The sequence below is a fragment of the Balaenoptera acutorostrata genome, chromosome 1 (genome assembly GCF_949987535.1).
Source record: "Balaenoptera acutorostrata chromosome 1, mBalAcu1.1, whole genome shotgun sequence".
NCBI classification, from domain to species: Eukaryota; Metazoa; Chordata; class Mammalia; order Artiodactyla; family Balaenopteridae; genus Balaenoptera; species Balaenoptera acutorostrata.
In genome coordinates this window covers 158129231-158145165 of record NC_080064.1, presented here as the reverse complement: position 1 = coordinate 158145165, position 15935 = coordinate 158129231, and the positions used below count along the sequence as shown (strand labels likewise).

Sequence of the window (15935 nt, the reverse complement as noted above, 5' to 3'; positions counted from 1 at the left end):
TTTAGGGGGCAGGGTGGGAGGGGTGGGACAGCATCTGGCAGTTTTCATTGGAAAGAAGATGGTGTAGTCCGGGAGGATCACAGGGTTGGTTCTGGAACAAACCTTCCACCTGAAGACAGATTCCAGGGTACCCTGTTTTTGCCCTTCTGTGAACATCTGCATAGCATGTAGACCATTCCAGATGTTGTGGCTGGCCCTTTGCTCACTGCCCTTGATACACCTCTGCCACTGTTTTGTGTATCTTACACTACCTGTCCTCAACTAGTCTGTTATCTTTTCCTGGTCAGGAGTGGTGTCTGTTTTCTGTCTTTCAGTACAGAGCATTTGGGAGACCTCAACAATTTGGTATCTGCGGGTTAAAAAGAACTTGGAGATTTGGGCTTCAAATGTAGCTGTCAAATTTCTTGTCTGACTTTAGGGATTATTTTTGTAACAATTGTGAGTTTGGGGGAAATTCACCAGAAAAACTTTTGGAATAATTTTCCTAGAGCTTCTTAAGGATAGGATCCTTTCTCCACCAGTCTTCTCAGAGCAAGGAAGGTGGGAGGCAGGGGGAGAGGGGTGGCAAAGTGACTTTAAGGTACTATTCTCATCTGTTTACATTGTCAATTTCAAGCAGGATATTTTTCATATCACTTTATTTTCTCTGCTGTGAAGCGTGCTGGAATGTCAAAGTTGTTGCACAAAGTTAATATGGTCTTCAAGAAAGAATAGATATATGTACAGAGTACACATACATACACACCTACTTACACACCTGTATGTGCATATGTCAGCAGCACTGAGAGAATTAACTTGTATATGGAGGAGGGGGCTTCCTTAAACCCGAGGGAAAACAGCACATTGTATGTGGGAGGGTGGTGCTGTAAAGCCAATTTAATTTCCTCTGGTTTACAGATACAGGGAGTAATGGAGGAAGCAGAAATATTCTAGATGTGGCAATAGGATGATGGTGATTTTGTTGCTGCTGAAACAAAACACTTCAGGTTGGCAGGAGCTGGGGAATGACCCCTCCTCCCCGGGGAGCCCCAGGAGCTATGCTCCCCTGAGGGCCTCATCAGAGGGGCTGAGGGCGCAAGGTGGGAATAAGGTGCAGAAGGGGCTTATCCAGGCCATAGCACCAGGTTGCTTACAGCCACAATAATATCTTGACTCTAAGCAGGAGCCTTGGAGAAACCAGCTGCAGCCTCGAAGAAACCAGCTGCAGCCTCGAGGAATGAAGCAGTTGTATGCGAGCATGGGGGAAGGAGGCTGTAATGAAATGGGCCCATTTTCTGTAAATTAGCAAAAGGGAAAAATAAGAGTATAATGGGAATTTCTTGAGGTTAGGGACCTAGCTTAATCCAATTTCTTAAACATCGCTGTAACTTTTTTCAGCCTAACTTGGGAGTGGGCACTGTATCCTGCTCATTTCTACGACATATGCCCCCACCCCCACCAACATACACTCAGAGGCTGTAGAGGGGCAGCATCCCCTAGAGGGAGTTAAGGGGAAGATGAGGTTGAGTCAGCCCTGTGGAACCCAGGCTTCCCTTAGAGGCCTGTCACACTGCTCACCTGGGCCAGACAGGGTGGGGTGGGAACTCTGGGGGAAGGACAGTCCATACAGGGAATAAATTATTGCAAGGGAAAGGGATAATATTTAGGACTTGTCCTGCATTAGAACATGGTCTAAAGGATGGAGCTGCATACAGGAACATGAGCGCCAGAGGGTCCTTGGAGGGGTATCTTATCCACCTCCTTGGTGTACCACATGAAAGCTGAGAGCAGAGGGGACCCATAAGGTAAGAGAGCAGATCGGAACAAACTGTATCCTCAACTGGTTTCCTGAAGGTTCCCACTTGTGTTCACTCATGATGGGAATCAGATCCCCCACCTTGGGGCCTCTGTACCTTTGTGCCCTTTAGACCCCAGAGGAGAGAGAGACCATGCACATCGCCCATGGCTCTCCAAGTTGGAACCTGAGGCCAACTCCTTGATCTTGGAAAATCACACCAGAGAGATGAGCAGGAACGTGGGAGCCAGCTGTGGCAAGCACCAGCCACCAGGTGTCACTGCTGTGTCTGTCTTAGAAGGGGAGGCCAATCTGCGCAAGTGGAAGAGGCTTCTGGGAGATTTCCAGGTGCTCCACCCCTTCTTGAGCAGTTTCTCAGGAACTGCTTCCCGGGAGTGGAAAGAATTGGGCCATCCTCACTGATAGAGAACAGATGGCGGGGGGGGGTTGGTGGCTGTGTACACTCCACTGTGGGTGCTGTGTTCCGCAGGGCATCAGGCCTCTTATCCAGAGTGGCCAAGGGGGCAGCAGGATCCATCTGCACCCACACGGGCCCATCCTGGGTCTCTGACTCCCACCCCTCTCCCACCAGCTGATTCCTAGTTTTTTGAGCCATTCTTCTCCTGGATTGTTCCTCCCTGCTCTTACTCTTGGAACAGAGAGGACCAGCCAGGAGGCTGTGTTCTGAGAAGGAGGGCCCCATCTCATCCCTATGAAGAGACAGCTGGATGCAGGCCCTTGTGAATCTCTGACCCTCTGCCCTCCCTCAGCCATTCCCTTGCACTTCCTTTCCAGAGAACACGGGCTGGCACAGAGCTGGTGCGCTGTCTGGTGCCAGTGAATGGGGTGGTGGAGTAGCAGTTTTGGAAGATGGGATCCTCAGCCAGGGAGACACGGGTTTCTTAGCCTCTTTGGGCCAGAGCTGCCCACCATGGAGGAGTTTCCAGCAGGACTTCCCAAACCTCACCTCTAGGCTGCCCCTGACCATCTTCTGCTTGCTTTGGCCAGGACAAGATCCAGATGTCGGTTCATAGCCCAGACTTACCCAGGAGTGATGAGGGGGGGAGGAGAGAGAAGAGAATATGAAGTCTTTAGACACACCTCTGTGCTTCTGGGTCCAGAAGTTTGGATGTGCAGTGGATGTCTTTGAGCTGAGTGGACCAAATCAAGCCTTTGGAAGTCTTGCTCTAGAAGCTGCAGGGGCAGCAGAGTACGTGGCTTATCCTTGCATCAGGAGGGTGGGATAAGAAAGGCAAAGCTGAGAGCAAGAAAAGGAGACAGAGAAAACAAATGGTGGGCACAGGCACCTGGGCCACTGTATTCAAGTGTGGCCAGAGGAGCTCCAGGGGCAGGGTAAGGCCTAGATGACCACAGATTGCAGCAGGCGGAAGCACATCATGAGGTCCAGTGGGATGGGCGGCTTCAGGTAGTTTCCATCCAGCCGCAGGTAGCGGAGGTGTGGCACATTCTCCAGATCCGAGGAGAAGTCGTGGAAGGCAACTAGATTGTTGGGGCAAATCTGGGTCCCATTGATTTCTATGGAGAAAAAGGGGAGAAGTCAGCAGGAGAGATGGGCAGGGGGTCAGGCCTGACGGGGCTGGAGGCAAAGACAAAGAGGAAGAAGAGGGTAGACAGGGACAAGGACTCTAGAGTTTTCCTCTCTGGAACTGGCTGATGAGTTCTTGGGAACGTGTGACCATGAATGAGTCGACCCTAACCTCCAGGCTCCGTTTACCCATTTGTGAAACAAATTAAGTTGGAATTGATCAACAATGGTTATGGAAAATTTACTCAGAAGAGTCATAGAGGAAGTAAACTTTCAGCTGAACCTTCAAAGATAGGATTACAGCAGGTAGAGACCTGGGGATGGTGTTCTGATGCTGTGACCTATTTGAATGATATTGTGGAGGCCAAAAAGCTCATGACAGAGTTTGGGACCAGTAAATAGTACAATGTGATATACTAGGAAGACTAAACTGGAGAGGTAAGTTGTGGCCACCAGTTATGGTAGGCTTTCAAATATTTCACTAAGGATGGGGTCTTTGATTCCCAGTCTGAGGAATGGCACTGAGCAGGACTGTTGCTATGAGGCGGATGGTGGGATATATGAACCATAGTGTCCTGGAGTGTTAAACCTGGAAGGGTCCTATGATCAGGTTTATACTATAGAAAGATGAATCTGGCTACAGTGTGGAGAAACAATAGGGGGAAGCAAGATCTGAAGCCAGCAGGTGGATGGATTACTCTGGAGGTTTTCCTGTGAACAGGATGTGAGGCATGATGATGAGCAGGAGATGGTTACATTAGCTGAAATAGGGATGACAGGAAGAGGAAAGGGGGCCTGGGAAGGGCATGCGGTCCTAGGACACGATGAATCTGTTGATTCAGAAGTTGATTACCGATTCTGGGGAAAGTAAGCTGGAAAGGTAAGTTATGGCCAAATTGTGGTAGGCTTTCAAATGGAAAATGAGTTTCCATTTTCTCCTTCACCTCTTATTAGATGACATGAGGTATGTCATCTTCTAAATGGAGCTTTTTATTCTCCCTAAGCCTTGCTTGTTTTATCTTCTGTGGGTTGTTGTTGTGGTTGCTCTTCATCTCCTTCTTCCTCTTCCTCGTCTTCCCTCTCTCCCCTTTCTTCTCTCTTCAACATTGGAGTAGCAGAAAGAGCCCTGACATAGATGGATTTTCTTCCTATGACCTTTGTGACTTTGGACTTTACCACCCTGATGCTTAGTCCTCAAATCTGAAATGGTGAGAGTGGGTGTGATCTTTCTGTCTTCAACCTCAGAAGGCTGGATAATATACTCCCTTACCCACCCCACCCCTGCAGCCTGTTCTTCCACAATGTGGTAGAAACTTGTCAGCCATGTATTAATCAAGGTATCCTTTCTGTCTAGATTTGTGGCCTATCCAGCCTCCTGGGGGTAATGTGTTCCATTAGTTTGCTACCTGCAGGGTAAAATTAGACAGTAGTTTTCCCTTTTCCTGAATTTGTTTCTTACAAGATTTTAAGAAGCCTTCCCCTACCTTTGTGTAATTATCTCAGATGAGTGAATAAGCCTGTTCTCCCACCTGCTTGTTTCACTATTATAGAAATTCAAAAATCTTCCTCTCATCCTTTGGCTTGAAAACTAAGGATTACTAATATTATTTTAGGAGTGCTTCTCTTTCCTCGTGCTGTCCTTTATCTGCGCAGCTGCTGCGTTCCTTGTGTGAATGTAGCCTGATTTTGTCCACGGACCAGATAATATTCTCTCTTTTGTTTTCAAACTGTTCTGCTGATGCTCTACTCAGACCTGACATTTTTGATTGAAGTAAAACTGTGACTTCGAGCCTCTTTTCTGGCCTGCGATTTTTTTATCCCAATCCTGGGACCCTGTAAATGTAGCTTAGGCAAATTCTGCCTTAAGTGTACTATCTTATATGACTAAATCTTCCAGCCTTCCAGATAGATTCAGAAAGCACCTGCATACGGACATGTTATTCTGGCTGCACATTTCTACCGGTTGTATACTCTGAGTATATAGTTGCCTCTCTGTGTATGCTTTTTACAGACTCTTTAAAACCTAGGCTTAGGCTTGGGAAGAAGACTCTTTCCTCACAGCTGCCAGTTTCTGCAGTGGACAGGCCCAGGACATTTCAGAGTCAACATTTAAATATCACCATTCTGCTTTTAGGAGAATGTCCAGGGCTATATTCCATGTCTACCTTACCTATAGATCTGGAGGGCAAAAGAGCTGGGGCTGATGGGAAGGGGTGGAGGGAGAAAAGCTATTACCCTCCAAGCATGGTATTCTCACTTTATCCATATTAAACTATTAAATCTTCATGTCAACTTTGTGCCATTCTCATTTTACAAATGAGGAAACTTCCCAGAGAGGTCAGATATCCTTTTAAGGTCACATAGATAGTAAGTGGAAAGACCAAGGTTTGAAGACCAGGGCCACATTGGGTGCTTTTTGCACCCACCCCGCCATGAGGCTCATGAGAAAGTGTTGAGGCAGAAGAGACTCCAGCTTCCCTCCCAGTGGCTGCACCCCAGCCCTGCCCCCACTCACTCTCGATGCTGTTGTTGTTCAGGTACAGGTGCTCCAGTTTGTTGTTGATGGCGGGCACGTTGCTGATCTTGTTGTGCGACAGGTGGAGCACGAGTAGGTTGGAGATGTTAAAGGAGTTCTTGGGGAGGCCCCTGTCTGAGAGCTTGTTGTAGTTGAGGCGAATGAAGGCCAGGTTGGGGAAGCCCTTGAAGTATCCACTGGGGATGGTCTCAATTTTGTTGCTGTCCAGGTAGAGTTGGTGAATGGCCACGGGGATCTTGGGTGGCATCTTTCTCAAGATGTTGTGGGCCAGGTTGAGCTGCATGAGGCTTTTAAGGCCCTGAAAGGTGTCGGGCTTGAAGACACCGTCGCTTAGCCTGTTGTGTTGGAGATCCAGGAGCAGCAGTTTCTCCAGCTTGCTGAAGACGCCGGGTGGGATTCTGGAGATATGGTTCTGGCTTAGCCTCAGCTGCTCCAAGTTCTGGGGCAGAGCCGAGGGCACCTCTTCAAGGTGGTTCTTTTCCATGTAGAGGAACACCAGGCTGGGTAGTTTCTCTAGCACTTTCTGGTCCACCTTGCGAATTCGGTTGTTGTCCAGATTGATCCACCTCAGGCCCGTGGCATTCTTGAAGGACTCCACTGGGAGCTCAGTTATGAAGTTGTTCTGGAGATAGAGGTAATGGATGCGGGATGGGATGAGAGGGACCTTTCGAAGATTGCGGCTGTCACAGTAGAGGGCAGATGGGAAATCAGGGGGGCAATAGCACTCCCGGGGACAGTCAGGAAAGATAGATGGAGGGCCTGGTGGGAGGGGAGGAGGCAGGTCTGTAGGCTCCGATGGCTCATCGGGCTGAGGAAAGCTGGGTGTGGGCCTGAGTCTGGGTCTGGGCTGGGGCCTTGGTCTGGGTCTTGGTCGTCTTGTTGGCTGGCCTTGGGCCTCTGAGGCCAAGATGAGGAGAAGTGGGAGGAGCCAGCAGAGGGATGACCTCATGATCCAGGTGACGCCCCTGTGGGGAGGAATACAGGAACTCATCAGCCTGCTGGGCCTCAGTAATGAGAGGACATGTCTTTGCAGCTAGAGTTGGTCAGGATGGGCTCCAGGGGCAGCTGTGGGAGGGACCTGTGGAAGCATCTCCTTGTTTGCCTGTATCCAGCAGGTGAGAAAGTAACAAGGGCTGGAGGGTCTGGATCCCTCTCCCAGAGGCCTAGCCACTGAATGTGTTAAGCTTGCTCTGGAGAGTGTGAGCCATCTTGGCAGAAAGCACATTGGGCTGTGAATCAGGAGTCCCGGGGTTTCCTGGAGAAGACCCTTAACCTCTCTAGCCCGTGGTCTCCCCATTTGCATCATGAGAAAATCATCCCTCCACTTATACTCCCCTTATAGGAGGGATGTTAGAATATGTGAGCCATAGAGTCCTGGGGTGTTACATCTGCAGGGTCCTTACGGATCCCATAACTCGGTGGTTTTCAAACTGTGCCCCCATTTCTGTGGAGTCCTCCTGAGAGAGGGAGACCAAGGGGATGGCCCTGGGGTACCCCCAACCCACCCCTGTGCCAACCTGAGCAGCTCTGTGTTTTTTTAATGTTATGTATATTGAGGTTTAGCCAAAGCATTCATTTGAAAAAAAAGTTGCATTGCTAAAAATGTTTTGAAATCCACCAATCAAGTCCAGACTTGACTATTTATAAAAATTGAGTACTGGAGGAAAGAAGTAGCTTGTGAAGGCCAGGAAGCTATGTAACAGCAGACCCAGGACAAAACCCCAGGTCTCCATGGGCTCACAGAGCTCTTGGGAAGGAAGTGCTGCAGATACCCTTGTGTCTGCCCCTGATCGCCCCTCACCCGCAGTGCTCAGCTCAGAGAATGCTGGTCTTTGCCAGCAGGATACACACCAAGAATTTCTCCCCAGATGTGGAGGCTCCTGGGGAAGTAAACAAGGATGGAACTGAAAGCTATAGGGGATCCAGGAAACTAGTGAATATAACAAAAAGGAAGCAGACTCATAGGTATATAGAACAAACTAGTGGTTACTAGTGGGGAGAGAGAGGCAGGAAGGGGCAATACAGGGGTAGGGGATTAAAAGCTATAAACTATTATGTATAAAATAAACTAGGATATATTGTACAACATGCAGAATATAGCCAATATTTTATAATAACTATAAATGGAGTATAACCTTTAAAAACTGTGCATCACTGTATTGTACACCTGTAACATATAATATTGTACATCAACTATACTTCAATTAAAAAAAAAGCTGTGGGGGTCATTTCTTCTGACCTGGTATTGCTGCTTTCCATATCCATTGGAGTTGGTGGGATTGAGGTGGGATATAAAGAAGAACTTCCTGCCTCAGAGACATAGTGGAATAGGTTGCTAAAGGATGTTTTCGGGTTGCCCTTCCCCTTGGTCCTGATGACACCTCAGACAGGGCCATGTAGTTTGAGTTGAATTAAGCTGGGGAAATTGCAGTAGACCCAAGTCTGCAGATGGAAATTGGCTTCTCCCATAGACTTGCTCCCCTGGCCTGGCTGGGTTACCTGTACTTTCCCCTCCCAGGGCCATCATCCCTGTGACAGCCCCTCTGGTCTCCCTCCAGGGTCTCTGTTTCCACGTTGCTTCCAATGGCCCTCCTTGCTGCTGCTTCACAGTTGTGGTGGTCTGTCCCTCTCCTTCCTGGGGTCTGGGGCACATTGGAGATGCAGGTTTCTTGGGGTGCCCTGTGAAAGAGTGGGCTGGAGTGTATCCCCAGCTGCATCTGGACCCTGTGAAGCCTCTGTTCCAGGCTTCCCCTCTCTTTCCTTGGAGCCCACATCTTTCCTTGTGTGACCCAGTGCCGGCTTCCTGCTGGCTTTGCTCAAAGGAAGACGATAGAAGCCCCTCACCAGCTACTTAGTCCTGAGTCCGATCGGGAGGAGCTGAATGCGACAAGAAACAGGAAAGAGAGCAGAGCTCACCCTGGAGGCGCAGAGGGCGTCTCCCCACACCTTTCACACATACCCCCTGGACACCCAGCCTGCACACTCTCACACACACACCACTCCTCTCCCCGTACCACACACATAAGCAAACGCACGCTCCCCTGTCGTCTGTGTGCATGAGTGAGTCCTCATAGAGGATACTGAGTATGGGAAGGAAGGAGAGGAAGAAGGAAGGAAGACAGATGAGGAAGGAGGAGGGAGGAGACTGCCCTGCAGCTTCTGTTGCTTCTTCACCTCCCTCTAAGGTGGTCTCTTCCCAGGCAGACCTCTCCAAGGGGTCCCGGAGTACCATGTCCCCTGGGCCTCCCATCACAAAGGATCTTGCAGTTAGATTCTTGGCTTTATCTCCAGTTGAGTATGTAACAGCCTTGGGGATACACCAAAAGGACTGAGAAGAAAAGACATTCATTGTAAAACTAAACTTGAGTCTTGTTGCCGGACCCCACACCACTTGTACCTGGTGAACCATGAATTAATATGTTACAAGTCCTGTAATTTTCTTGAAAATAGCACAACCATATTGCACATAGATTTTAAACATGTGGTTAAAACATTAGTGTACTAAAATCAAACATTTTTAAGAGCCCCAATTTTTGTGACCTTGAATTTTTTTGCTTTGGCGTTTTTTATTTCCTGATCGCCCAGAAGCCTGACAATAAGCAAGAGCTCTCTCGTGGTGTGAGAAGCCCTGCCCTGGGGAGGCTTCCCAGGCTGGCTGGGCCCTCTTTCCCTTCATTGCCTTCGTCACCAAGAGCATCTACCTGGTGCTGGGCCCTGAGGGAAGCAAGTAAAGCTCGTCCAGAGTGGAAGCCTGCTCTGTGAGGCCCTGTGACTCAGGCAGCTGGCCCTCACTCAGGGGTGTTTCTTGGTGGCTCAGGGCCTGGGCAGCACTTGGCATCATTGTCAGGGGTGACAGGATCACAGGTTAGTCACAGCTCCACCTGGCAGGCCTGCCTCCCACTCCTTCCCCACCTCCTATGCCAGACCTTTTGGGAACTTCTCTTATCTTCCCATGGGTCCTCTGACCCTTCTACACTCTAGACGTCTGGGGCTGGCCAAGCTCCTCTCAGAGCTGAGAGGCTGTTCCCAAGGAGAAGCTCCTGGGGCTGTTCCGTGGAGAAACGGGATCTGTTCAATTCCCCTTCTCTTAGCCCTGTGGCTGAACCATTCTGTGTGTGTGTGTGTGTGTGTGTGTGTGTGTGTGTGTGTTCGCATGGGCATGCACTTCCTTCTTTAGGAAATAGTGCTCATCTCTAAGGCTTTTCTCATCAGGCAGTGCCCCATCCTGCTGGAGCCTGGGCAGCCCCCAGAGTCTAAGTCTCCAAACCAGAATCTGTGACAGACTGGAGGTCCTTGGACTCCAAGGGGAGCCATAGTCTTCCTCACAAAGCCCAGAGTCACACCTTCTTATGCTCCTGTCTTCCAGAACCTTCTGTCCAGTCATAACAGTGCCTTAGGCTGGGTCGTAAGTGTGTGTGAGTTTTAAATTTCGTATGCCTTTGCAAGCACGCCTCCCAGCTTTCTGCTGGGCTGTGCTCACTGCTTGCTCTGTGAACGCATGTGGACCACCTATAACCATTGACTTCCTGCAGCCTGTTCACCAGCATCCGTTCTCAAAAAGCTGCTCGTTTGTGGGGGGAAAGCAATTGCTTTGACTGACCCAAAATTCACTCTCTCATTTAAGAACATTTTCTTTTTTTCTTTTTAATAAATTTATTTATTTATCTTTTGGCTGCGTTGGGTCCTCGTTGCTGCGCGCGGGCTTTCTCTAGTTGTGGTGAGCGGGGGCTGCTCTTTGGTGTGGTGCGTGGGCTTCTCATTGCGGTGGCTTCTCTTGTTGTGGAGCACGGGCTCTAGGCACGCGGGCTTCAGTAGTTGTGGTGCACGGGCTCAGTAGTTGTGGCTCGCAGGCTCTAGAGCGCAGGCTCAGTAGTTGTGGCTCACGGGCTTAGTTGCTCCGCGGCATGTGGGATCTTCCTGGACCAGGGCTCGAACCCGTGTCCCCTGCATTGGCAGGTGGATTCTTAACCACTGTGCCACCAGGGAAGCCCTAAGAACATTTTCTAAGAGAGTTTTAAATTCAAATTTCAGTTCCAAGTATTAGAGATTTGGGCTTGAATCCTGGCTCTGACCCTGTTCCTCAGGCCCCAGGCTCCTCAACTGTGTGAGGATCAAATGAGATCACACACATTGAGGTGTGTTGTAGAGCATAAAATCTCTACTGATGGCAGTGGTTTCGTTTATTCATTTATTTGTTTATAAAAGAGCATATTCTCTAGAGAGACTCTGACCTATTTATTTATTTTTTTAAGGCCGTGCTGTGTGGCATGCGGGATCTTAGTTCCCCAACCAGGGATCGAGCCCATGCCCTCTGCACTGGGAGCACAGAGTCTCAACCTCTGGACCACCAGGGAAGTCTGAGAGACTGATTTTTAAAGTGAGATAGCCCTGTCCCTGCTTAGCTCATAAATTCATTCATTCAAGGTTCAAACTCCCAGGACCCTTGCAATGTTTAGCCTCAGGACTGGGGGTGGGGGGGGCGGGGTTGAGGTCCACATGGGTTTGCCAAGTCATTAGGGCAAGTTTACGGGTAATTGGCTTTGTATGGAGAGAGTCTAGGATTGGGGCTGGGCTGGGAGTGAGGTTGGGTGTGTCTCCCCCTGTTAAAGAAGGATGACTCCACACACTTCCTGGTGTTCTTCTTTCTTGTCAGATTTCCCATCTAGCTTGTCACCCCTGAGCCTCCATGGCTTAACACAGCCAGTGACCCTACCATGGAGGATGGGGCTGCCCCTGGACACACCCATGGACATTGGGATGACCCTCTTTCTTTGTTCCCTTCCTTCTGTCCTAAACTCAGACTTCTGAAAGCCATCCTGTTCCCTTTATCTCTTCCTGAAGCCCAGAAGAGAGTTGGAAGCTAGGTGAATCAGGTGGTGTCTGATCAGCTATTAGCAGAGGAGTGAGGCAGGCCCAGCCAGGCTGCCTGAGACTCTTTCAAGGCCTCCAAGTAGGGCTTGTGGGGTCCTGAGGTAAGGAAAAGGTTAACATGGAGGCATGATAAATTCAGCACATCACTGATGCACTGTCCGTTTCCTGGGGAGTGAAATCAGAGTAAGGGTGAGCCTGATTGGGGGCAGAGGCAGGGAGCGCATCATGGTGCATATTAGATAGGGGACGTGGGGTCACAACCCGTCTACCTCGACCTAGTGACGTGACCCTGTTCTTGCCTCAGTTTCCTTATCTGTAAAATGGAGATAACGAAATCTTCCCTATCCCTATCTTCCTCATCCAGTTGTTTTCAGAAGTAAGTGTGATAAGCAACTTTAAAATGTGCTGCAGATCAGAAAGTGCTAAAAATCAATATAACACTATTATGGAGAGACAATCTGTCTCCCCAGTGTCTACCACCAGGCAAAGTGTAAACACAATGTTTTTTTGGCCTCAGGCCACTAGTCCAGAAGAGCAAGTTTTCCATTCCAAGGGCCTGGGGAAGAAACAAGGGCTCTAGTCCTCTGACAGCCTGTCACCTCACCATATCCTTCTCTCTGCCTCCATCCCCTAACATCTCCAAGCCCTGAAAAAAGCATACAAGAATCTGTCTGATGCACTGGGTGCTTGTAGATGTGGGTCTCAACCCTGCAACTCTTCAGCTGTTTAGCTGGGTACTCTTGAGAAATCTCTTACCTCTACTAAGCTTCAGTTTCCTCATCTGTAAAATGGGCATACTAACACCTTCTTATCAGATCATTTTGAAGGTTAAGTGAGGAAATGTGTGAAAAGTGAGTGCTCAGTGAATGTTAAGCTATTATTGACATTATTTCAAAGTGATGGGGTCTCTTTCCCTTCAGCTTGGCCAGAGGACAGCCCTGCCCTCCACCGAAAGGCTGATCCTTGCAAGTGGGCACATGGATTTTCCCCAGCTCTCCTACACAGAGAAATTTCCTCCTCTTTGGGGCCTGTGAGACCACACTTGGGTCTCAGAACCAACAAATTAGAGAGAACACAGATGCCCCCGGCCATTCAGGGAACGTTTACTCTGTCCCTCCAATTCAGTAACCCCCACCCCTAGCCTTTCTGAAGCAGGTGAGGGGATGCTGACCAGGGACGGTGCACTCTCCTGTCCTCAGCAGGCTGTGGAGTCCCACTGTGACCCATGACTTCCCATCCCAACCTGTTGCACCTTTCTGCCCCTTCCAGCTTCTCCCACAGGCCCAATAAATAGGGCTGCCGCCCCCTCCCCCAGGAAGGCGAAGGGGGAGTGTTCAGCCCATCCTCTGTGTGAGCCCATCAGAACAGACAGCTGTTGGACAGGGGAGCGGGGGGGATCTAGAAGGGATGGAGAGGAGCCCCACGCATGCCCCTGGGGGCCCAGGGCAGGCAGGTTAGCAGGTAAGAGGAAACATAAACTCTTTGGAGCTATCTTGGGGGAAATTTCTTTCTGGAATGTTCCCCCACGACATACCTGTCAGTGCTTACAAGGAGAAGGGAGGGTGAAAGCTCACAGGAGGTCTTCCCTGTTCCCTCAGGTGCTTGCTTCTACTCCGCAAAAGAGGGTGGCCCACTTGGGACGCTCTGGAGCTCCTCCACCAGACGGTCCTGGTCCAGGAAGCCACACAGCCCTCCTGCGCAGCTAACTGCCAGAATCCTGGGCTCATCAATTCCACACAGGTCTCCTTCAGGCCCCTGGTTCAGGTTTTCAAGCCCTAGATGACCCTCAAGTCCTAAGACAACAATAGATTCCTGGGTCTTGATCCAGTGGGTCTGGAGCAAGGGGTCCAGACATCTATATTTTTAGTAAGCACCCTTCTCCCCCTCCCCTGCACTCAGAGGATTTGGAAGATCAACCATATTTGGAGACCCTGCTCTAGCCCATGCCCTGCGTGCTTTGGGACAGCGCTCTGTGTCGTCGAAGAGGAATGAGTCGGGGAGATGGAGAGGGACCATCCTATTCGGAAACAAGCCCCATTCAGTTGGCCACTTCAGTTTTCCCCTCCCTGACTGATTAAGGAACTACTGTCTTTTTTCCTCTCCCACGGGGACCCCTTACCAATGTGGGATAATTTTGAAGTGGCTTTAAAGAGAAATCTTATCTAGCTGCCTGCAGAAAAAAAGAAATGAATTGCCCCCAGAGCTGGGAATTAGTACCTCCAAAGTCAGAGCTACTGGGAAGACACCGTGCAGGTTGGAAACCTGCTTTTCTCTCTCCCGCTCAATTAAGTTCTAAAGAACGAAGAAATCCTTCCAGCTCCTGCTGTTGTTCAGCCCCTTCCTACTCCGCCTGGACTCAGGACACATGATTTCTTTTGGCTCTGCCATCTCAGTGGGGAAACACACTTTCTCTTTTCTCTTACAGTTGGGGAGGCGTGTGAGAGGGCAGGAGACAAGATGCAGTGTGTGTGCGTGTGCCTGTGTGTGTCCCTGCCAGTGTCTCATCCTTATGTGCTCTAGTCCTGCATGTCAAATGCAGAAGAGTGGAGGTGAATGGACAGGATGCCTTCATATTGTGTGTGTATTCGTGGGTGTGCATGTGGAGTGAGAGTGCAGCCTCTGTGTGACACGTGTGTGTGCCTGTGACAGTGTGTGACAAAACGTGAAAGGTGCAGAGAAATGGGTTCTAGAGTAGGGTTTCTATGGGAACTTGATCTGTAGAAATACTGTGTGCAGCATAACTCTGTGCTACAACAAGCGTCTGTACCAAGAAAGTTTAGCTTTTGCAACAAGCAAATACATGGGTACAGAATGATGCAGAGGAGGAAGAGGGTGGAGAAGAAATGAGGAAGACTAATTTGAGCTCCTTTGAAAGGAGAAAAATTTGGTGGAAGGAAGGAAAGAAGGATGGAAGGAAGGAAGGGAGGGAGGGAGGGAGGAAGGAAGGAAGGAAGGAAGGAGAGGATACAGACTAGATCAATAAACTAGCTTGGATGGAGCAGGAAGAAACCGGCTGGAGGCAGGAGCCTTCCTCCCCATCTCCAGACTGGACTTACCTGCACCACCTGCCTCTCCTCTCAGCTCTGGGTTTAGTCGGTAAGGCTCCCTCCATTTCCCCCCGCCCTTTGGTGGAGCTGTGGCAGCAGAGAGCCAGCTAGAAGTTCTGATCTCCCAGTGGTGTGTGCCTGCTTGTGTTTGCATGGCTTTTCTTCCACCGGATCCTATTGGGGTGGGGAGGTTAGGTTGGGGGAGGGCCGGGCAAATTGTAAGGAGGGAGGGGAGGAGTGAGGAAGGGAGGGGAGTGAGGAAGGGAGGGGAGGGAGGGAGGGGAGAAGGAAGGGAGGAGAGGAGAGAGGGAGGGAGCTTGGGAAAGGAGGAATGACAACAATAAAGTCTTTATTTAGCAGCCAAAACTCCCAAAGACTTCATCCACACACCATGCCCACTAACGGACCCGTTTTTAATAACATTTCCTTCTGCTGCTGCTGGTTCTGGGAGGGAGACTGTTTGACCCATGTTTGGAAAACAGGCCAAATTAACAGAGGAAAAGGAACGAAAAGCGCCAGACTCTTTCATTCCTCCTCCTAACAATTGCCTTGCTTCTAATGCCCCTCACTCCCCTGCTGTTACATTCCCAAATGTGAGGGGTGTGGGATGTGTCCTCTGAGCAATGACAATCCTTCCCTGGGTCACCTTGTCTAGGAGGTTGCTAAGGGAATGGAGTCTTGCTGTGTGTGACTTAGCACAAGAGACAGCCTTGGTTTGGCTGCCAGGATGCTCTGAGGACCAGAGAGGGAAAAGTCTGGCCTGGGATCACACTGCAAAGGGAAGGCAGAATAAAGATTTTCTGTAAGACCTAAAGTGGTAAGGTCTGACAGTGGTCGGTGTGAACAACGTCAGTGTCTTCTTTCAGCTTCTCCATGTATATCACACTCAGGAGAGAGTTGAAGGCTGTATGGTCATCACACAAAGTACATGAGGAAACCCAAATGTCCCCTGTCCATGTCATCCCAGAAGACCCATTCAAGTAAGACCATTACCTCCAACAATTCTCCTCAGTTAAAAAACTGCAACACACTTGTAGCTAAGTGTTAAGTAGCAGCCCATCAAAACTTCCTGCCACCTCAGCTGATTACTTAGAAAATTTGATGATGTTTACTTTTTCTATCATCAGGTCCCTGGAGAGCTGCTTCATTGGAAGCATTTTG

General features: G+C 49.6%; 1 protein-coding gene across 1 annotated transcript; it reads right to left on the bottom strand.

Annotated features, from left to right (window-relative positions):
• Nucleotides 1-621: 621 nt before the first annotated feature.
• Nucleotides 622-14953, bottom strand: PRELP (proline and arginine rich end leucine rich repeat protein). The gene is made up of 3 exons (XM_007166128.2): nt 14784-14953; nt 5836-6821; nt 622-3310 (listed from the first exon to the last, which is right to left on the bottom strand). Exons 1-3 carry the CDS (start codon nt 14837-14839, stop codon nt 3135-3137), a joined length of 1218 nt encoding a protein of 405 aa, XP_007166190.1. The 5' UTR covers nt 14840-14953; the 3' UTR covers nt 622-3134.
• Between the last annotated feature and the right edge of the window lie 982 nt (nt 14954-15935).

Excerpts from the sequence above, each read along its gene's own strand:
- PRELP (XM_007166128.2), bottom strand. The coding sequence starts at position 14,839 with ATGGAGGGAGCCTTACCGACTAAACCCAGAGCTGAGAGGAGAGGCAGG. Across the intron at positions 6,822-14,783 it reads AGGAGAGGCAGGTGGTGCAG|GGGCGTCACCTGGATCATGA; the intron begins GTAAGTCCAGTC and ends TCCTCCCCACAG. Across the intron at positions 3,311-5,835 it reads GAACAACAACAGCATCGAGA|AAATCAATGGGACCCAGATT; the intron begins GTGAGTGGGGGC and ends TTTTCTCCATAG.